The sequence below is a fragment of the Pseudopodoces humilis genome, chromosome 2 (assembly GCF_049639895.1).
Source record: "Pseudopodoces humilis isolate 2021_Gansu_Grassland_sample_001 chromosome 2, ASM4963989v1, whole genome shotgun sequence".
Lineage (NCBI taxonomy): Eukaryota > Metazoa > Chordata > Aves > Passeriformes > Paridae > Pseudopodoces > Pseudopodoces humilis.
Genome location: NC_142201.1, coordinates 85,549,909 through 85,572,126, shown reverse-complemented (window position 1 = coordinate 85,572,126; position 22,218 = coordinate 85,549,909). Strand labels below are relative to the sequence as shown.

The 22,218-nt window shown below is 41.5% G+C and overlaps 1 protein-coding gene across 1 annotated transcript; it reads right to left on the bottom strand.

The window, feature by feature from the left end:
• Positions 1 to 9,802: 9,802 nt before the first annotated feature.
• Positions 9,803 to 21,488, bottom strand: LRRC32 (leucine rich repeat containing 32). The gene is made up of 3 exons (XM_005531007.3): positions 21,183 to 21,488; positions 17,440 to 17,530; positions 9,803 to 12,862 (listed from the first exon to the last, which is right to left on the bottom strand). Exons 2-3 carry the CDS (start codon positions 17,524 to 17,526, stop codon positions 10,922 to 10,924), a joined length of 2,028 nt encoding a protein of 675 aa, XP_005531064.2. The 5' UTR covers positions 17,527 to 17,530; positions 21,183 to 21,488; the 3' UTR covers positions 9,803 to 10,921.
• Between the last annotated feature and the right edge of the window lie 730 nt (positions 21,489 to 22,218).

Sequence of the window (22,218 nt, the reverse complement as noted above, 5' to 3'; positions counted from 1 at the left end):
CTTGTGCAGTTTCTCTGTGTCCTTGGACACGCTTACTCAGGTCCTACCCATCTGTTAGAGGAACCAGGTTGTGCTCCTCTCCTACCATTTTTGATTGAGTTTTTCAGACATGTTATGATACACAGGGCAGTCCTGATTCCTGCAGTCAGTGGGACTGTAATATGGACAGGTTCTCACTTGATGCATCTAAAAAAGTGTTCATTTTTCTCTACCTAGGTTCAAAGAGCACACTGATTTATAAGTGAATTTTATGTAGGTTCTGATGAAAAATCTTCCTTAAAAGGAACTTCACAGGTTTATAAGTTATCATTGCTGCTTTGAAGTCCTTTACATTTGCCACAAACAGCACACTTCATGACATGTTGGATGAAAAAATGCTTTCAGCTATGCTTGGTGATCCAAACCCCTACACTGTAGAAATCAACAGGTTCAGAAGAACATACTACAAAAGAGAAAAAAAAAATCCAATGAAGATTTGACCTTCTACCTTTTCAATAGGACTGTGATGGTGTTTTTATGCCTGCACTATGAACAGTCAAAACTAGACACCATTTTCCCTTGGTCATAAGTTTTTGAGAACAGAGGTATTTTTGACACAGTGCCAGCCCACAATTCATGTTTGCCTGCACCTTTTACAGCATAGAATTGATTGGTACTATAATATTTTGACACATTGAAAAGACTGTTCCAATTAGCATAGTTTTGTTTCTAGTCAATAGTATTTTTTCTAAAAATGTAAATGTTCTAGAAATAATAATAAAGAAGGAAGAGAGGCCTCACTTTTTTATGAAATATGAGTGCATGAATTCCCCTGACCTAATTTCCGGTAGACTCAAATATGATACAGTTCAAAAGTTCAGCTTGGGTTTAAATTTTGTTGAGTTTATGTTCTGTTTGAGACAGATGGCCTGAAACAGATGGGAGAAGTCCAGTGAAGAACAGAGGGAGAGGAGGTCAGCATTCAGGATGGAGTATACAGAACAGCTGGGGAAGAAAAAGTAGGAGATGCTTTAAAAGAATGAATATTTTGTACAGAGCCTCACTTTTGTTGAGGTTTTCTCACCAGTTTTCACCTCGGTTGTCCTCTGATCACAGTTCAAAAAATTGGTGGATACATGGAACCTGATGAGCATCACCTGATGTCAGTAGCTGTCCCATTGTTGGTAAAACAAAAAGTGAGCACCAGTGGCAGCAGTGCCTTCACTGCTGTGACTGAAGCCCTCCTACCAAAGGGTTTCCCCCAATCAGGAGCCTGGACATGTTGGTTTCATTGTTTTGGGACAAGTTTTTGTTCATGGAACAAGAAGAATTTAGGTACTCAGGCTGGTATGAAAGCCATCCAAGATATTTAGAATTGTCTTAGAAGCCCTGAATAATTTACATTTCAACATCTCTAAGTCCAAATTGATGGGAAAGCATCCACTCCTTTCCCCATGCAAAAAGCCTCTTCCAAAAGGCAGACTCTGCTGCATTCCCGAGGTTCAGGATTGATCCCAACACACATTTGCATCTGTGCAACCAGTGAGACTATAAAAATCCACCCAACATTTGATTTACATTTTCTTTGCATTTTTTCCTGCTTCACCTCTGATTCACAGGTTTTTTTTCTGTTTATATGCTTTAACTCTCTCCCTTCCTCTGTGAACCAGCTCTCACAACCTTTTTGTAAAGGTCCTGTTTTTCACACCTTTCCCAGTTGCTCCTGGATCCTTTCTGAACTCTCTCACAGTGTCTAGCTGGAAAACATTGCCAGGTTTTGTAACCTTATTCTTGAGACCGTGGTTCTTGAGGAGCAAACCTGGGAGCTCTGCAAAGCAAGACAGCACAAGGCAGATAGGAGCAGCTGCCACAGAGTTGTGTCCTAATAAATTATCCCTAGTCAGGATGTTAATGATACTGGAGATAGCTTTAGCCTGTCCCATTTGTCAAGTAAAACATGAAAATGTTTTAAGCTGCTTCACAAGCAAGGAGAGATGTAGAGAGCTGTGAGGTTTTGGCTGGTGAACAGATTGTAACTTGACCTCATTCATTTACAGTTGAGACATCTTCAAAAACTGTGCTGGTTTAACCAGAAAAATAATTTCCATGCCTTCCCAATGTGGATAGCATATTGTGGATTTGTTTCTAATTTGTGGGATGTCTGAAACAGTGCAGTGGAAAAGCAAAAGAGGTTTGGATGTTTGTACAGAAAACTTAGATATGTGCTAGTCATGTCTTTAAGGCTTTATTAATTGAATAAAGTCTTTTTTATTATTATTGGAAGAGGAAAGATAAGAAGATCTGCTCATTTTATTTAATCCAAACAAGGCAAGATCTTTCTTTGAGATAAGACTTTATTCCCATAACAACTCTTGCACAAGACCAAAATTGCAACAAGCAAGTTGTGAAAGAAGAGGTGGCAAGGAGAAAACACCCTTTGGTTGGTAAGATGCTGAAAGCATTGCTCCACAAACAGCAGTAAGCCTTTTGTTTAAATGTGCATCAGCTGGGTACTCTGCAAGGAATCATCTGAAAGTGCTTTGTGTGGGTGAATCCAGAGGCCTACTGAAGAGCAGCTGGAAGTACATGATGCAAACCAAATGAAGTGACACATACTCTGGGGCACAAACATGTGATGTCCTTGCACTTTTATTGACTCTACTGGAAAGCCTCCTTATGAGCAGTCTGAGGAAGCAGGGGGTGGGAAAAGTAAACAAAGAGGACAACATGACATTGGGTGTTCACAGGAAGAGAGCTGTGCAAAATCTTCTGTGATCAAAGTTTATCCTGATTTCTAGTTTGGGTTACTTTTTAAGAGAGTAAGCTGACACAAGACTTCAGAGATCAGGTTTAGCGTATCAACCAGTTAAGGCAAAACACTTGGACCCTCTGTTTATTGAACTAATTCTGACTTCCCATCCAACAGGGAGCCCAAATGGATACACACAAACCGGAGTGCAGTTGCCTTTCAGATACCCTGGGGCTTGCTGATGTCATACTCCTTCATGGTGGCACCTTCATTTTATCCTTCCTCAATGACTTAAGTGCCCCAAAATCAGGGCTGTAGAGGGAGACAGAGCTGACCACTGGTGGTTCACATCCATGAACCATCCACATGAAACACGGTGACTGAAAGTTGTGGTGACTCTTCTTTCCCTTCTCTCATACAGCCCCGTGTTCAGAGCACCATGTAGAGTATGGCACACCATGGCTCAGTGTTCCCTGCAGGAAGGAAATTGCTTTAAGGAGTATATCAGGAAATATGGGGGGATGGTACTTCCCAACACTCCTGTTCAGGCTCTTCCCCTCTGCTTCTGCAGTCCCAGTGGCCAATTTGTTTTGTTCAGTTCTCCAGAGATTATTTAAATTCCCTGTATGGAGCATAACATTCTATAAATGGAGCCAAAACGAGGATAAATCGATAGGATCCAGACAGTGTTCTCCAAGGACTGCCAAGGAAAGCACCACTTGGTGAACAGAAAATACCCATCAGGGAAGGGAAGAGGACTGGTTTGGCCATCTAGGCATGGAGTTATCATGGTCTAGGTCTATTTCCAGCTGCACTTTGTACAGAGCTTTTTCGTGCAGTGACGCTTTGGCGACGTTTACCCACTTAGGAGATGTGGTACGGGGATTCTCAACTGTAGAAGGACAGTAAAGATTTGTATTTTGGACTTAAAATATGTAGAGAGGCAATTAAAGCACCTGGAACCTCACCTAACTGGGCATCATTCCCTCCAAACAGCTCGATTAAGGAGTGTTTGGTCCAGCTCAGCAGCACAATAACTTTCCTGATGTCCATGGTGAAACACAAGACGCAGATCAGAGGAAACATATGGTCTTGGATCACATATGTAAGGCAAGAAACATATGCTGAAGTCTGTCACAAGGAGCTTTTTCCAAGAGTAAACAACAATTAATGAAGCTGAAGGCTTGAAATTCCTCAATCTACTACTCTTGCCAGAATTTTTCGTAACATTTTAAATTGAAAGGCAGTGGAGTCATAACATTTGTAAGTATTATAAAAAGCACAAATTACAATATAAGTGCTCATGATGGAAGGAAGTTTTATGATAGAAAAACATTTTAAAGCTAAAATCTTCTCTGATAGGTTTCTTCTGGAATTTTATACTTTCACTACCATTATTGTATTTTATTTTATGCTCTTCCTGTGTCCCAGCACTAATTGGAGTGTAAAAATATGAAAAAAATTACATAGTTTCAACAGCCTAATATATTTTTTTACTTTGTTTTGTTTTATTTTGCTTTGTTTAGTTTCAGTGATAGCTGGGAGGGATGTTATTTAGGATTAGCTGATAGAAACATTTCCTCATCTACTCTTGAATAAAGATAGTAAAAGCAAACAATGTTGCAATGATTACTTTATTTTGTTATATAAGAATGTGCTTGCTGCAGTAGGAATATCTAAATTCAAAATGAAGCTCTGGCCTTGCAAAGGATACATTACCCAACCTCATATTTTTCAGAACTTTCATGGAAAATTTTGAAAATATTAATTTTAATTTTTAGCTACCAAAAAAAAAAAAAAAAAAGAAAAGGAGAAAGATTATGTGAACTCAGGCTTCAATAATCTGACTATCTTTGCCCACACGTGACATCATCAACCACTTTTGCAGTCTCTCTGGACACTTCTACTGTGAAATCCCTTTTACTGCATCAGTACAGGGAACAGATACTGCTTGCAGACTCTATTGCTCCAAAGTTTCTCAGCTATGTGTTTCTCATCTCAGTTCATGACCCATATCTGTCTTGCAAAGGTTTGGAGAATAATTCAGATTGGAAGGAGCATCTGGAAAACCTTGTCCAGCTGCCTGATAAAAGCAGGGCCAATTTTACTGTCAGAATTTGTTGTTCAGGGCTTTGCCCTGAGGAGTTTTGAAAGACTACAAGGATTTTCCAGAGTTCAGCCTCTCTCATTATTAAGGATTTTTTTCCTTATGTTTAATGGGATCTTCTGCAATTACAACTTGCTGTGCCTCTACCTTGTCCTTCAACTGAATCCTCCTGGGAGGAGATGATGCCGTCTTCCTTGTAGCTGCCCATCCAGTCTCCTTCTCTGGAAATATCCTAGGTGAGCCTGCTCTAGCAGGGCAGCTGGACTAGACAATCTGTAGAGGTCACTTTCACCCTGAACCATTCTGTGATTCTTTGATTTGTATTCCAAAATCCTGGTTTAGCTGTTCTTACTCCTCTTCTGCTTGCCTCTTGCCACAGCTCGTACCCTGCTGTCTGTTCCAGACTTTCTTCTCTTTGTTGGGTTTCCTACCTGAAAATGGAGTCTTCTCCTCTAGTCTTTGATCTGGCACTCTGGATTCCCTTCTCCCCTCCATTTCCTGGGAAAGTTAGGAACAGCAGAGAGGAATCTCCTCTGTAGTCATTTCCCAGAATGTTTCTTCACGAAGTATTCTGCTTATGAACTGGAAAATCATAGAATTACTGAACGGTTTGGGCTGGAATAGATTTTAGAGATCATCTAATTCCAATCCCACTGACACAGGCAGGGTTGCCACCCACTAGGATCAGATTGCTCAAAGTCCTGTCCAATCTGGCTTTCATGGATGGAGCATCTACAGCTTCTTGGCAACTCGTGCCAGTACCTCACCCCTCTCACAGTAAAGAATTTCTTCCTCATGTCTAATCCAAATCTCCCCATTTTTTAGTTTAAAACTGCTCTTCTATGTCCTGTTTAAAAAGCCCATTTAAAAAGATGCTCTTTTTTTTTGTTGTTTCTGAATACTGAAAGGCTGCAATAAAGTGTCCCATGTGCCCCAAATGTGTCTTTGATGCAATGACTGTTAGACATGGACAGGAGGAGGAAATCTGTGGAACAAGCTTGGCCCTGCAATGCAGCAGAACTGCCATGAACAATAGCTTGGGAGAAAAGTGACTCTCCCAGTGTTTCAAGAGTGTTCCCTCATTTTTGCCAAAATTTTCATTAGTATCACGTTGCATCAGCCTCCAGATGTCTTTCCTTGTGAGTGTTGCACAGTCTGACAGACTCTCCTCAGAAAATTATTGTCTCTTTTTCCTCCTGTTTCAGCTTCATCCCATTTCCCTGTTTACTTTACACTTCTGTTTGCCATCCTGTATGAACTGATGTCCTCCTCTGTTTTCATGCATCACACACTTGTGAGTAGCCAGCATGTTGTCTAACCAAGGTATTTTGTCTCCTCCTGCTCTGCACAGCTCATCTCTGACTACCTCTTTGCAAAGCTGCTCCTATCCCTCCCTATTTGATGCTCTTCAGTTTCCAATTACACTTTTCCGTTCCCCTTCACGAAGACATGAATTGTACTAAAACTCTCTTCTCTACTCCATTTCCTTTCCAGCTTTCACTTCTTCTATCATCCTTCATTTCTGTTCCATTATTTGTCTCCTAGGCTCTCTTCTCACCTTTCCTCTACAAGAGACTGGGTGAAGCTTTCCTGATCTTCTCTAAACTCTTGGGGAGAGGTGGGTAAGTGCCTACCACTGCCTGTTCCTCTTCACTTTTCAGAGGCAATTACACCCACACTTTGTTTTCTCCTTTTCCTATCACTCACTCGGAGCACTTTGACGGCTCTAAACTCTCAATCCTCATTCCTCTTTTTTCTTGGCAAAATCTATTTGGACCCTCACCAATCCAGCACCCGTGAGACCAAAATCTGTTCTGGCTGCATAGCTGCAGCATTGACAGGAAGCTGAGGATACTGCACTTAATTTTTGCTCTTTTCTTATGTCTATTTTTCCTATTTTCACTCAAATTTACCCACAATAACTGAGGATGGGAGTGAGAGTGGGGGGATAGCTAACTTGAGTTGATATGGTCCTTCTGAGGGCAGACTACAGGGCAGAGGAGGTGTTAACACTGTTGTTTTTCAGCTCTTCAGATGCTCCAAACAACTCTGGCAGAGCAGAAACTCTAATTAGAAAGCTGTGAGTGAAATAATTATATATACTTCTGCACAGCCTCATTTTTTTCCTGGGGTTTGTATAAGATATACCACAGAGCCTTGGTTTTTGGAGGAAATGGACCCAGTTTTCTGGAAAATGTGACTTGTTTCAGGGTTGGCAAGACACAGGCTGCAAATTTAGGCATCTGAAATGAATCAGAGATCACTTTTGAAAATCTTGATCAAAATGTTTCACATGGACAGGCATGAAATAGGAATCCACAAGCAGCAGCACCACAGGCTGTTTGTTATTACAGATGATCGTTTAGCACAGGCTGTTCTAATTTAGGTTAAACAAAGCTAATCCTGAAATTATCTATTTCTGAAACTAGCCTTGTGTGTCTGTGCCTTTGCACATGTGTGCACAAACAGAATAAGTAATTGTTTATGGAAAATAACATGGCTAGAGGGTACCTTGCCTGGTTTTCTTTGTTGTAGAGATACGGGGGATCTAAGTTGTTGTCACCGTTTTCTCCTCCCCAGGGTTCTGAATTACATGGGGATTAGATAGAATTGGAGAGCAAATGCTTTGGGCTCCCAAAATATTAGGAGGCACTTACTGTGTTGTGTACTGACCTACTGTGGCTGCTTTAGGGCTGGGTACAGTCCCTGCAGGGCAGTCTGTAGCCAGAGGCCCTGGTACTCTGTCAGGGTACAGAATATTCTGCAGGGAAAAAAAGGGTACTCTGGAGAAAAAAAGCCAGTACTTCTGGAAACTGAGACTTATTTTCCACGGACGGCTAACATGAGCCATGACTTGCTGAGCATTTAGGGACTCTCTCTGTTTCTATTTTTTCTAGCATTCCTAATGTTTCCAGTACTTATATTTACCTGATGCCAGGCACATTTAGTTTAGATGTCATGTAGAAATTCTTTACTCAGAGGGTGGTGAAACACTGGAGCAGGTTTCCCCATTCCTGTAAGTGTTCAAGACCAGGTTACAAGTCTGTTGCAAGGACTTTATGAAAAAGCAGCAAATGAGGGTGTAAATTCTTGCCTGCAAAATTCCAGTCAAAACAGGCTGTATCATGCCTACTATCCTGGTGTCAGAAGGGAAAGGGTTAATTTTCTTCTTCATTAAACCATGCCATTAATTAGGAAAATGGAGCTGACTGGTGGCGAGATGTGTAATGTCTGAGTAATGTAAACGTTTGATGCAGGAGTATGGCTTGGCATTTGGGCTTCTTGAAGACACAGTAACAGACAGGAGATGCAAGAGCTGGGGCTGTCAGCTACAGTCCCCCTATTTTGATGCATAATATCATGCAGGGCTCACATTTCTCCCTGTTTTTCCTCTCTGCTATTTTATTCATGTTTATTTTTTCCCCCCTCTTGTTCCTCACCCCATCCAAAATAATAGAATTGGCTGGAGCAGGGTTGTGTCACTTCTTGGTTGATCATACTGCTAACAGAAAAATCCAAACAAGCCGTGCTGCATTTTACTCCTGAGGCTTATTCTTGAGAAAACTGTTTTTGCTCCTGGGGAAGTCAATGCAAATCTAATTAGTCCCAGATGTTTAGTAGTAACAACCACTTCCTTTTGGGAAAGCTAAACAAAAGCAGTGTGAAAACTAGTAATTAAACTGGTTTGACTCTGTCATCAGGTTATTAACTAATTCCAGCCATGCTGGTCAAGTTAATACTGGCTCTGAGAAGGAGATTGTCACACTTGACAAAAAAGCCATAAACTCAGTGTGTGGCAGATTAACCTGTGTCTGGGCACACAGTTCAGCTTGCCTTCACACCAAGGGAAAAGCTCAGCACCTTCAACATAGGACTTCCAGATAGCTCCTGGGATTGCTGCTTGTGCAATCTGCTAGGCTGGAGACTAAAGACTGGACTTTATATCCCTACTTGAATAAAGGCTTGAGCTGATGGTGGGCTCAAGCACGAGCTTTTGTAGATGTTAGATCAGGCCCCATTGCTGCTGAGGGTTTGTGCAAATTTGTAGAATTAGGGAATCATAGAATGGTTTTGGTTGGAAAGGACTTGCAAGACAGTCTAGTTCCACCCCCATTGCCATGGGCAGGGACACCTTCTGCTAGACCAGGTTGCTCAAGACACCACCTAACGTGGCCTTGGACACTTCCAGGATGGGTCACCCACAAGTGCTCTGAAAAACCTATTCCAAATTTTTGCCTGCATCTTCAGTAGATCCTCTTGGTCTCCATAGCACTCTAAGATATGGAATAGCTGTCCCTTCTTCAGCATCAGGAGGTAGAGGTCTAAGGTGGAGTCTGAACACCATAGGAAAAACAGGAAGGCTTTTCTTTTCATCTGTGGAGCATTTCAAACTGGTGATTTAATATATTCACAACCCTGTGCATTTTACAAAATTCAAATTTGTTTTTATTATACAAAATTCCACAGTGAAATCCACCAGCCAGTTTCTTACGTAGCTGCTTTAGAAATAGAATTATACACCTTTTTGTAGTGTGTTAATTTTTTCATTCACTAGCTTGAAGAAACAGAAATGAAGCAGCAATTTGAGTTATTTACCTGGACAGGTTTTGGTTTGACCTCTGTTTCTGTTATATGCCTTAATGTTCAGTTCATGGCATTAACCGAAGACTTGATATAGTTCCTTTTGAAGCCATTGCACTCCATTAGCAGGTCAGGCTCCCACTGCTGGTGAGCTTTCATTCACTTCAAAAGGGTGAATTTTGTGTCAGGGTACAACACAAAATACATGTCAGTGTCAACTTTTAGCAACATAGCATGTTAGCTGTGTTAAACCCATCACAGAATGAGGATCTGCATAACTTTTCTTACAGCACATCCTCTAGACTGTAATGTCTTTGTAGGGTGACACAGTGAACATCTGATCTGAACAATGGCACACAACTGGGTTTCCTGCGTATCATTTCACAATGGTATCTTTTTGCAGTCTAGCTTTCCATGACCTTTAAAAAGAGATATATTATTCTTCTGTATTGAAATTCAACTGTATGCCATGAACTTCCCTCAGTTTTGCTTAGAAACGTAAGCATTTCAGTCCAATTCTAGCTGGTTGAAATTCATTCTCCAAGATTCTTCTTTTGCAAAGTGTTCACCCCAGAGATTAATTTCTTCACATTATACCCGGTTAAATACGTATTGCACGTGAGAGGCCAATTTCTCCTCTTTTAGTTAAACTGTGGGCCTGTGACCTGAGCAGATCTGGTAACACATCAGCAGCTGTCTCATGCTTGAGATTTCTTTCGCATCCCTTGTGGGTACTAAGTGCCAGAACTAATTGATCTCATCTACCTCTCATGTCTTGCCCCAGTGACTAGAGCAACATCCCAATAAATGAAAGGAGATATCCAAAGAGGTTCCTACCACATGGTCTTTGGTTTCCATGGTCAGCTGTCTAAATAGTGGACAGGAGCACAATGGACACTACCTATAATTTGGTTTTGTTTTATTTTTTTTTTAATTTTAGCTAAATTCTCATTGTTTTGGAACTCAAGGGGAATTTGCAACCAACTTCACTGAGTGAAGATTGTGTTTTGACCCACTCTGGCATATCTTTGTATAATTTCAGTTTAAGAAGGGTTAGGAGCTAACCAGCTAGGTAAAAGCAAAGCTCAGACCAAATCAAAACATCTTGTGGAGGCACATAATTTTGAGAAAGGATTTCCTAATTGGCTGATGCCATCATCTGATCTTAGTGAAAAGTCTCAGATCTCAAGACCTTAGAGGCCTTTTTCTTTTGAGCTGGTTTAAATTACACATCTCTCAAAACAACAGCAGAACTTTACAGTAGCCTCTTCTAACACTGTGTAATCTTTTAAGCAGATCTGCATGTGAATGAAGCAAGTGCAAAACGGAGCAAATTCTCCTTCCAGTCCCTCCAACCCAGACCACTGCAGTGGTGCAGTTCAGGGACACCTCAAAACCACCTCAAAATCCACAGTTAAAACTCAAAGATGAGATTTTTATCCTTCATTCCTACACAGTGCCAGGGTAGCACCTGATTTCTTCAGTTTTCAAGGCATTTTGTGTTCCTATGCTTTAAATTGATGGTTAAAGTTTTGCCTTCGAAAGCAAAAAAATGAACCCACACCAATGATGATCACAGATAAAACTAGTACAAATGTTAATATAATGAGGATGTTGATTTTCTTCAGATCCTCTTTTTCACAGTCTTCTGGTCTAATGTTCCCAATGTGCATTTCTTCCCAATACCCGAAGCTCTGAATGTACTGGCACGTTAAGTGCTCCACGTTGGGGATCTGGACGTTTTTGTTCTGGATCATTGATGAAAGCCAAATATTTCCACAGCAGTTGAGTGGGTTCCCAGTGAGATACAAGTTTTTAAGTGAATTTTCTAGTGCTAAAATATTGCTGTCCTGTAACGTACTGAACCTATTGTTCCGTAGGTCTAGAACTTCCAGTGGAGAGTCACTACTCCACTTAGGCAACCAGTTCAGCTGATTTTCAGAGAGGTTTAAATGCTTAAGGTGACTAAAACAAGGCAAGTCAATATTTAAATCTATCAGGCTATTGCCATGTAAATGCAAGTATTCCAGAGACTTTTCCAGTCCTGCTAGTGCTTTAAGTTCTATTTTCAGTCCAGGGTTCATGGAGAGATCCAAGACAAGCAGTGGGGTCTTGTAGAAGGTGTGTGCTGGTAAGATGTTCAGCATGTTGTCTGCTAGGTACAAGTACTGGAGAGCAGGGGAATTAACAAATGACACACAGCCACTTTTCTCTCCAGCAAGTCTTTGCTTAGCTAATCCTGAGTACATGCTGCAAAGGCTGATATTATTGCTCTGTAGGTTAAGAAGTCTGAGGCTAGGAAGACTGGAAAAGATGTTGAATTGCAGGGTCTGAAGGTTGTTGTTTTGAATATGAAACTCCCTCAAATTTGACAAGGCATCAGCATCGAGGAGAAGGTTCTGCAAAGCATTGTAGCTCAAGTCAAGGACAGTTAGGGAGATCAGTGCGCTGTCATAACTTACTGCAAATGCCTGAAGACAGTTTTTGCTGAGATTAAGGGTGTGAAGGGACAACATTGACTCAAAGAACCCATCTGGAATGGATTTGATTTCATTATAACTTAAGTCTAAATACACAAGTTGGGATAAATAAAGAGAACTTGTATTTTTACTTTGCTTCTGATCAAGAAGATGAAAAGAAGCATCTAGCCATTCATCATCCATGTAGTCCATTTTATTATATGGGGATTCAGCAGTGAGCTGGATTAAATTATTTGATAAATTCAGAGTTACCAGCTTATTTACCTGAGGGAAGACTGGGAAGTGAAGCAATTTATTTTCACTAAGATCCAGATATCTTAAACTATATTCATCATTTGACTTTGTGATGCTGAAGGTCTCAATGCTATTCCTGCTAAGGTCAAGTATCTCCAACTGCCTGAGGTTGAAATCAGAGATGCAAGTAATTGAATTTGTGGAGAGATTGAGTTTGGAAAGGTTTGCTAGAGTCTCAAAAGCACCTTCTTCTATTTCCATGATGATATTTCTCTGAAGATCTATCTCCACAAGACTGGGGGATCCCTGAAACATCTTGTGTGATATCACTACAATACTGTTGTCTGCCAAGGAAAGATACTGCAGTGCTGGAGCTTGATTAATGAAATACTCAGCCATCCCATTGTACAGATTGTTGTGGGACAAGTCCATTGTTTCCACCTTGGGCAAAAGTCCAATCCCCTCTGTCCCATTCTGAGCAAGCTCATGTAAATGATTATTGGCCAAATTTATTTCCAGCAAACTCGTCATGTGTGCAAACACTCCAGACGTAATGAAGCTTATCTGGTTGAAGCTTAAATCCAAGTACTGGAGCGAAGTGTAAAATGATAATGGCATTTCAGGGATGCTTTGAATCAGATTTCCAGACAGATCTATTTTGTTTACATTCAGATGGAGCTCGTGAGGGATTCGGTGGAGGTCTTTGTTGTGGCAAAATGCCTGTGAGTTTGCCTGCCAGAAAAAGAGAGAAAAGGGGCTGTCACTTGACAAATTAAACATTTTTGCATGACATATATAATGAAAATAACATTCAAGATCCGGGCAGAACCTCCTCCTGAAACACTGATCCCACCACTTTATCTGAGCAGTCAGACAGCAAGAGCAACAATCCTAACACTTCTCTGCAGATAACAGCACTCTTTTCGTTTTAAAGGCATCTCTGACTTACAACAGTAGAGTTTTATCTGTGTATGATACCTATGGAATCCTCTCCGTTTGTACCTTTCTCCTGGACTCTTTTTAACAGTCCCAGGTAAAGGAGTTTTGCCCCTTTTCCATTGCAATCAAGCACCATTTCTTCACTTTCCTTCTGATGTTTAATTTTCTCACTTTTACATCTGTGTTAGATTTTTTTAACTCAACTTGCAAGAGTAAGCAGTACTTGAAAAAGCTTCACTCTGTTGACAGTATGGGTTCAAAAGCAAGGAGGTGGAAGAACATATAAGGATTCTACATCACAAAACCTGTCTCTCCTCCATAATCACACCCTCAGATATTAGATCGTGCTTTCCTTTAGCCATGGCTTAGTTTAGTAATGCACCTTTATCCAAAATGGGTCATTCAGTGACTGAAATATTTCTGATGTAAATCCCCAAACTCTTCCTGCTTTTACTATCCATGTTTATCCTTTTGCTAAGGTAACAATTCCCTTCTTCTTGCATGGGGGTGCGCCTTGTGAAACTGCTCTGACAAAACACACATGACACAACATGGAAAAGAAAAATTCTGTAAAGCCAGCACTTGAGAGAGAAAAAAACTGTGAGGTGCAGTGAGGGTCACACTTTTTCAGGCCAATTCTCAGCAGCAGATAGAGAAAAAAAAAAAAAAAAAAGTCAAAATTAAATCCATCTTCCAGAAGCAAGTCTGTTTAATTGCAGTTAGGATTGAGTCTGTGTCCAGGACAAATTTGGAGTGTGTGCTTATAAGGAAGATTTGGAACATGAACATGATCATCCTTACGTAAAGATCAAACTATATTTTGTTAATAAGGAGAACATACAGCAGTGTGAGGAAATGGAATGTGAAAGACTTGGGTGGCATTTAATTTACTGGAGGAAAACTCTTTGTCATGAATGTATTTAGTTGTCTGGACCATATAGTATTTGTAGAAAGATCAGAAAGGAAAAAAATAAAAAGAAAAAAATCTGTTTAATCTTAATTTTTGTAGAGAAATTTTTGTAGGATCCAGATTTCATGACACAAAGTTTTTCAGATAGTAAAGAAACATTAAAAGTAAAAAATACTAAAACCCATCTGTTTCATGTGAACTTTGAGGTGAATGTAGTGGCACATCTGCCTTGAAGAAGTGTGGCACTAGTCAGTCTTTTGTGAAACTCTTTTGCATAATCTAAATTTTGGAGACCACACAAAAATGTGTCAGAGAACTACCAGTGCTCATCCAAACTCCAGATATAGTCAGACTGCTCCACAGTCCTTCCTGTAATATATCTTTCCCAAAGATCCCAAGTAAACTGACTGCAAAAACCTGAAACCCTTTTTCCCCACCTCCAATTCACTTAAATCTCCCCCAGCTAAAAATATTACGGAGAAAGAAGGAAATTTTCTGGCCTCTCCCTGACATTATTTCTTTCCTGCCAAGCCATCGTAGGATTCCTCATTTTGAGCTACAATATGCCTAGAATTGGGCTTAGCTCCAAGGCATTAAAAGGAAGCCTTTTTTATTTGGTTTGTGGAAGAGGCAGAATCCATAAGGATGAAAAAATCCGGAGTGAAAAAGCAGCAGGTACTTTGCAGCCTAAGGCAGATGCCAGGTTTCTTCAGACACTCTGAGCCAAATCTCAACAAGTGTAGAGCCCCCTTCACTCCTTCTGTGAGAAAGTTCTATCCAACTCCTGTCAATGCCAGCCAGCCTGTTTTCACTGAAGTCAATGGGAGAGAGGTCAGTCCCAGCTCACCATGTATATTGCAGGATTTGGCTTTTAATCTGCATTCATGGAACTGTCCTGGGGGTAAAAGGGACAGATAAAATCTATACTTCCCACTGTCTGCCATTTTCTCCTATAATAGTTCCCCTCCCATATTTTTTTTTAAAACCATCATTCTTTTTCGCTGACTATTTTGGTAGTCACCATATTTTTTTCTGCACCTTCTTTACTCCCCTGAGGCCCAAACTGCATGAATTTCATCCTCATCAGGAATGGGAAGAAAAGATAAAGCACATCTCATTGGGATAGATCATCTCTTTGGTGTATCTCCCCTTCTCCCACCTCTTAGCCCAATGCATGGGCAACCTGAGAATGGAAAAGAGAGTTTTGCCAGTCTCATGTTCTGACTTCATCTTTTCTGCTAGTGCTGCCATCAGTTTATTTCAAGTCCATTGTCAAGAAGTACTGCAGGGTGAGGGGAATTTGGTCCCTTCATTATCTGGTCCCATTTGTGTGCTGGCAAAAAAACGACCCAACAGCTCAAAAGCTGAGCAACATTTGGATTCTTGTTTCAGTTCTTCACTGCTCAGCACTGGGAGGAAGTTGTCATCCATGTTCTTAAGAGCCCTACAAGAAAAGCAGCTGGATCCAGGCCTCCACTCACATTTTCTTTTTCACATTTGAACCAAAGAAATTGGACTGCACTTGTGTGGTGTCCATGGCCATTCCTAGAACAGCTGCCCAGGTGGAGTTTCAGATACAGAATCAAACCTCAGCAGTTTGCCCAGGTACCCCACATCAGCTGACCTGTGATAACTGGTCGTGCACATGTTCTTGTACCACTTCAACCCAAGATAAGACAGAATTTCCTAAAATCGATTCCCTTCTGTAAATTATTTCAGAGCTTATCCTTTGCCAGCAAACATGAATTAGCAGAAACATCTTTCTTTAGGAGGTAGAACATGATCTACTTGAAGCCTTGCCTGTCCTTGGAAGGCAACATGACTTAGGAAGAACCTCCTGACATTTAAGCTGTGCATTGTCTTGCAAACAAGTAGATATGCCATAACTTGTATAATCAGTGCAGCTCACTCCAGTGTCAAGGGTCTGGTAGGGATTGCTTACTTCCTAAAACCTCTCCTAGGATTCTTGTTCAATGACAGGAGCACTAGTGGTGAATCAGAGATGGGCACAAGTTTCTGATTCATGCCTCTTCCAGGAGACTTGAGATGGAAGTATTAAATTTTGAGCCGTTGCTGTTTAAAGGTGTCAGCACGGGGAAAGTGCCATGAGAAACACTGAGGCTGTGATGAAAAATAGCAGTGCAGGACTTCAATGAACCCAGCAGCTAATCCAGTAGCTCCTTCTTTCTTTAAGCAGTGTTTGGATTTACATGCACTCTTCGTTGGAGTAAACATCCAGTGAAGGAAGATGATCGGCATCGACATCTGCAGTGCTGAGCTGTTCATTTATTTGAGATGAGTGTCGCAGCCTTTGACTGCAGCTTTCTGTCAGAGCTAAATTTATCTCAGTTAACTGCTTAGAGCCTTGGGTTGTTGGCTTGATGGAACCAGTTTACGGTGGAGTGGTTGAAACAAGCACATGTTTATTTCTCAGCAGTCAGCTGGGTCTGCGACCCATCCAAAAACTGTGATGGGACAAATCTGCTTGGATTACTGTGTGTCTTTCCCAGTCTTCACTTGACTGTGATACATGGGGCCCAAGCTTCATTAGTCTTCCATCTCCAGCCAATGAACTGAGCTATTCAGTCACTTTCCCAAGATCGTTCTGTATAAACTGGGTTTTAGTTTCTTTAGAATTCAGGAAGTGCAGCAACACAGCAGGTGGGAAGGAATGCAGCGAGTCCCATAAGGGAGTTGTGTACAGCCAGTAAATAGGGGTTTTTTTTTTCCTATTTTGGAAATTCTTGAAGATTTGTGCTAAGCAGCTTCAATATTCAGGGAAAAAAATGGTATTTTTAAAAGCCTGTTACAGTCAGAAACACTTAGATAGGGAAGGGAGAAAACTCAGGTCTGAATAACATTCATAATAGTGTACTTGGTGCTTGTAAAAATCCAAAGAGAAAATTTTGTACTACAGCAAGAGGCTTTGCCACTTCTTTTTCCTCCAGCAGAAGTCAGGTGCAACTTCCCTGGCAGCAAGGCTGTGTCAGGGCAGAGGAGGTCAGTCTCCCTGCTATTACAAAAGGGCTGGTGTAGATACATTTCACAGAAGATTCTCTATTTAAAGCACAAAGAACTTAGGCCTGATAGAAAGGAGTTGGTTTTAGGTCTAAGCCTTTTCTCTGTCTCAGTCCCAGAACCCCTCTATGGTCTTAAGGAAATCAGGTCAAATTTTTTTAACCAGCTCCCCTTTAGAAAAAGAACCCTGAGATAATGACCCTTCTTCCCCCCTCATCCCTCCTCCACCCCTCTTATGTGCTATCACTACAAAAAGGACATAGTCTGAGAAGTGTCCACTACCCATCCCCTAACCCTGCAAATCCCACCTCTGCCACCACAGGAAGGCTGGTCCTGGGGGATTTCCCTTCTCAGAGACTATGGCTGTTTGCACAGTGCCTGTACAAGGCTGTCCCAGCCTCACTGCAGATCCCAAAGGGCCTGAGCAGGAATCCCTCCTTACCATTTCACAGGATGTCCCCTCTATGGGATGATAGTTAAAGGCTCCTGTGTTCACCACTGCCAGCAAGAAGATGATGTTCAGTTTCATGGTTCTGAAGGTAAAAGCAATTATAGTTAGATTTCAAATGGGACACAGAGGTCAACACATGTGAAAGCCAGCACCAGATCATCATCTAATATAGAGATGGACGCAAGCAGTGCAATAAATGAACTCATCTCTGAGCCTACTACACTTCTGACCTACCTGTGTAGCTTTGTGTTCCTTTGAGCCTGGTGGGAAAAGGAGGATGCAAGGCATTTAATGGGTTTGTGTGGTTCAGATGCTGCCTAGATGATGTCCAGGCCAGCCAATGCAGTCCAGATGCTCATGCTGGGTAGTGTATCTGGCATCATAGAGAAAGAGCTCTCAAATGGAAATGGTTTATGTCACCCTGAAAATTAAGCCTTCTGATCTTGTCTTTCATCTTTCCCAGGAAAGTAACTGTAAACATAGATGTTTATGCATTCCTTCTAAGAAACATCTTTTGATGGACGTTTCTCATGACCAGTGTGATTGGGAAGATGGTAACTTAATTATCCAATCCCTGGTCATTGTCAAGAATCTATAAATACTGGAGTCAGAAAAATAAAGTGTTTTTTTCTTTACTATCATACCATTGAGACGTGTCTGTGTGAATCATTCTGTGTCTTTTAGCAACGGGTTTAAGTTTAGATACAACAAATTAAGATGAGGATATTAGCCACAACAGGGCACCACCCTGATAGACATTCTTCTGTAATGCAGAAGATGATTTCAGACGGCTTGTGAGTTCAAGTTTGTATCTATTACTTTGTGCTGCCCTCTAGGGCAGAACCAGCTGTCTAATTGCTGGTTTTCTCCCTGTCTCCTGCTAAGTACTGCTGCTGGAAAATCCACCTTTACACAGGTTTTCCCATTGCTTTCTCCCAGAGTCACATGCCTGAACTACAGCAATGCAAATTTCCCGTGGTTGAAATAATATGCCAAAGAGCTGGGCTCTTAACACTTCATTTGCTTCACAATGCACCCTGAAATGAGAGGCATAAATCACAGAATCATGGAGTCACAGAACGGTTTGGGTTGGAAGGGACCTTAAAGATCCTCTGGCTCCAGCCTCTCTGCCGTGGTTAGGGACACCTTCCTGCAGACCAGATTGCTGGTCTAGCCATGAAAATGCTATGCCAAGACAACGGGGGAGGGCATGATTAGGTGCTATGGATAGAAAAATCCATGTTAAACTCTCAAGAGAGCAGTCCATCAGTGAGATTATCACAACCCCGGACAAGTTCCCCTTGACTGGGCATACTTGTCATACTCATTTTGACCATCTTCCCTCAAGCAGGTTGTGTCTTGAGCTCCCCTTGTCTGGAGCTGGCTGCAGTGCTGATTTTGGCATTCTTCCTGGACTCAAGCTCTCTATCTGCAAACCCCTTGGGGTGAGCAGGGAACTTGAGTGAAGCTGGGGACTTCTGTGGTGTCCAGAGGTTTAAATTCCTTTCAGATGCTCTGTGTTTGGAGTTTGTCCTGTCAGCAGCATGTAATAGCACTTGCATAGCACAGACACTTTTGCAAGACAAACCTCAAACATTTGAGGCCTCCATGAGGAAAAATATATAAATTTAAAGATGGGGTATTTTGATTTAATTTAGAGGTGGACTACTAATATCATGCCTGTAATGAAGAGCAACAAGTGACCTAGATGACTGACTGTAGCTTCACATTTCCTTCACATGGAAGTTGAGAGCACTTTGTGAAGTTTGGATTTGCAAGGCTAAAAATAGCAGAGATTTTGTTGGTTGTGCTTTTTAAAAACCCAGCTCAGTTCCTCAGGCTGTTTTAGCAAGGGACCAAGCAGTTGTGCCAGGTGAACTGTGAAGAAGAGCCTGGACAGAAACAAATGCCAAACCAGGAGGGAAGGGCATGCACTGATTCTGCTGCTCAGGACTTTGCTTCATTAAAATCACAGCCAAGTCAAGGCTGCATACCAAAATAAGGATTCCTACATATCCTCTAACCCCAACATGGCTTTTCTCCTGTCTTTTGACGCTGTTGCCTTCCTTGTTTCTCACTCTGTCTTCTCTCTACTTGCACCTGTAGTCAGGTGTTTAGACAACAGAATTTCCCCACCAGAAATGAACATTTTCAATTAATTGGATACATGGGGTTTAGCCAGATTCCCTATGTTATTCACCTTTTTTTTTTTTTAACCTACTCCTCTCTACAGGAAAGAAAAATGACAATTGCATGAAATTCACCAGGCTGGAGACTTGCTGAGCAAGGGGATGAGTGAAGGGACAGTAGGAGAAGGGAAAATGAAAACACTTATATCAGCAGAAAATGATTTGCAGATTAAACTATCTGACCATGAAAACAAACTATCTCCCTGGAAAGCACAGTTCCTGGGAAAACTCAAATTCAGGAACTAAAACATAATAATTTCCCGTATTATTTTAGTGCAGCAAAAGAGAGAAAAATGGGCTTTTAATTCAGCAGTTTGTTTTAGTTGACAGTGGAATCAGTGCCTGGGAAAAGATCTATTCAATTTGTGTGATCCAACAGGAGGAAAAATGAGGTGAAGATAGTTATTTCTGATAGATCTGATTGCATGATACTGACACCCGCCCTTGAATCCACCCATCATTATGTTAGTAAAAAGTAAAGCACTGATACAATCACTGAAATGGAAATATCTGCTTTATGAAGAGGTTACTTATTGTAAATGTCTATCACTGAAAATTAAAGGATTTTAGCATTTTAGAGTAATAAGTTGATTTTAAAGTTGAAATTATTACATCTTAGTAAAAAAAACCCCACAAACATGTTTCTGCTGCTGTGGAAAACCTATATTTTTATTCTATTTAAGGAAACATATCTGCACTTTAATCAAAAATACTTCTTTCAAAATACAACCAGGTTTGGCTTTATAAATTTATCTGTGACTTTTAAATAAGTAAGGATTTTCTAAAACTTTATCAGTTCCAAACACTGTCTAAGTGTTAATTCCCGTGGTAACAATCCAGATGCAGCAAAACCCTCTCAGTAAGTCATTGTTCACCCAAGGTGACATTCAAGCTGTCAGGATCTTAAGAGTAGCACAATAATGCTGCCATCTCACACCTCGTGCTCCAACAGGGAGAGCTCAATGACAGTGCTGGTAGTAAGAAGAGCAGAGGAGCCAAACAGCCTTTTTTCCCGTTTTACCCGGGGGCTGTGTGATTTGCCCAAGGCTGTGTTAAGATTCGGGGAGCTGGGCAAGTGGCATTTAATCAGTGTACAAGGCTGATCTCTGCAGCACTCTTGGTTCAGAGCACTATAATGCAGCAATTCCACAAACAGGCTGAAGTCCTGTAAAGAAAGAAAAAAATACCCAGACACGTCCCCGTCTTTCACTACTGCAAACACAGAGAATAACAACAAACCTGGAGTATGACAACTGCATTGTTGTGAACTAATCGGTGCCTCCTTAACACAAGGGATCTGACTCGCTGCAGTGCAAGTCCCTGATGGGTTAAATATACAGCTGTGTGGATAGAGCCATCTACACAGTGTGTTTAGCCAGTTCCTCAGCCTATCCATAAACACGGGATATTTTATTTATACACTACCTTCCTCGTCCGTGTTACTTTTAAAGGCTGCAGCTCTAAGTCGGCAGAGCCCCCATCTCTCCTGCAGTCAAAAGCTCAACTTTCCAGCATGCTCCCAGGTTCGCATGCATCTCCACATACCTGCTCTGTGGCTGGAGGAGAAGGAGGAGCAGGAATCACCTCTGCTTGCAGCCTTCTGTCTCACAGATTCTCCCAGCAGCTTTTCCACGGCAAGTCGAGGAAGAGTTTCCTTAGGGAAGTCGTACCTCTATTGCATGCCAGCTGACTAAAACTCTGTGAGCTCCGAGAGAAGTTTGAAGTCACAGGGAAAAAAAATGCTCCCCATAGACTGGTCCGTGAATTCATTCCTTTGCAGTCACGATCTCTTATGTATTCCCAGGCTCCCACAAGCATGTGAATACATACCTCCGTAATTGTTTTAAAATGTGTGTGTCCTCTGCGCTTCTCTTTATTTTCCATTTCGTCCATTCAGTCTTGGCTAATTTCCTGCAGTTTCTCAGCTGGTAATTATGCTCCTCTCATATTGACACATGAAACAGTCTGTAAATTCCACAAAAAGATCCCCTCTGCAGGCTCTGCAGACACGTGCTTGTCTCTGAAGTCATCCTCGCCTGTCCCACAGCTGTCAGCTTGCAGATTCCCAGGGGATGGAGTGCATCAGGGGCACTGAGCTAGTTGCAAACCCAAAACTCCAAGTCCACACAGAGTGGGATGCATAGGAAAAGGTTATATGGGAGGGAAGCTTTGCAGTAGGGACAACACATATGTTTGGTTTCCCAACAGCTCAGTTGTGCCTCTGTGGCACAGCAGTGGGATGACCAAACACACCCTTGGGGGAAAGGATAAATTCAATTTAATGCTTGAATGGGAAATAATGTAAATGCCTTCCAGAAAGGGCAGTGGGATGGATTTTTCCTTCTTTCCCTTGCATGTGAAGATCTCTTTTATTACAGAAGCAGTGCACTTGTGCAAACTGGTGGGGTACCTGTGCATTGCATTGTTGTCTTTTTCTGCTTAGACGTGCCCTGGTACCAGGGCAGGGGTGCATTGACCCCTACATGATAGTTTGCAGCAGTGCAAACCTCTGAGAGAGTTTGGCCAGCTCCTCAGTGGGTGTCTCAGGATCAAACTGGGTGTTGGGTTCACCAGCCAAGGC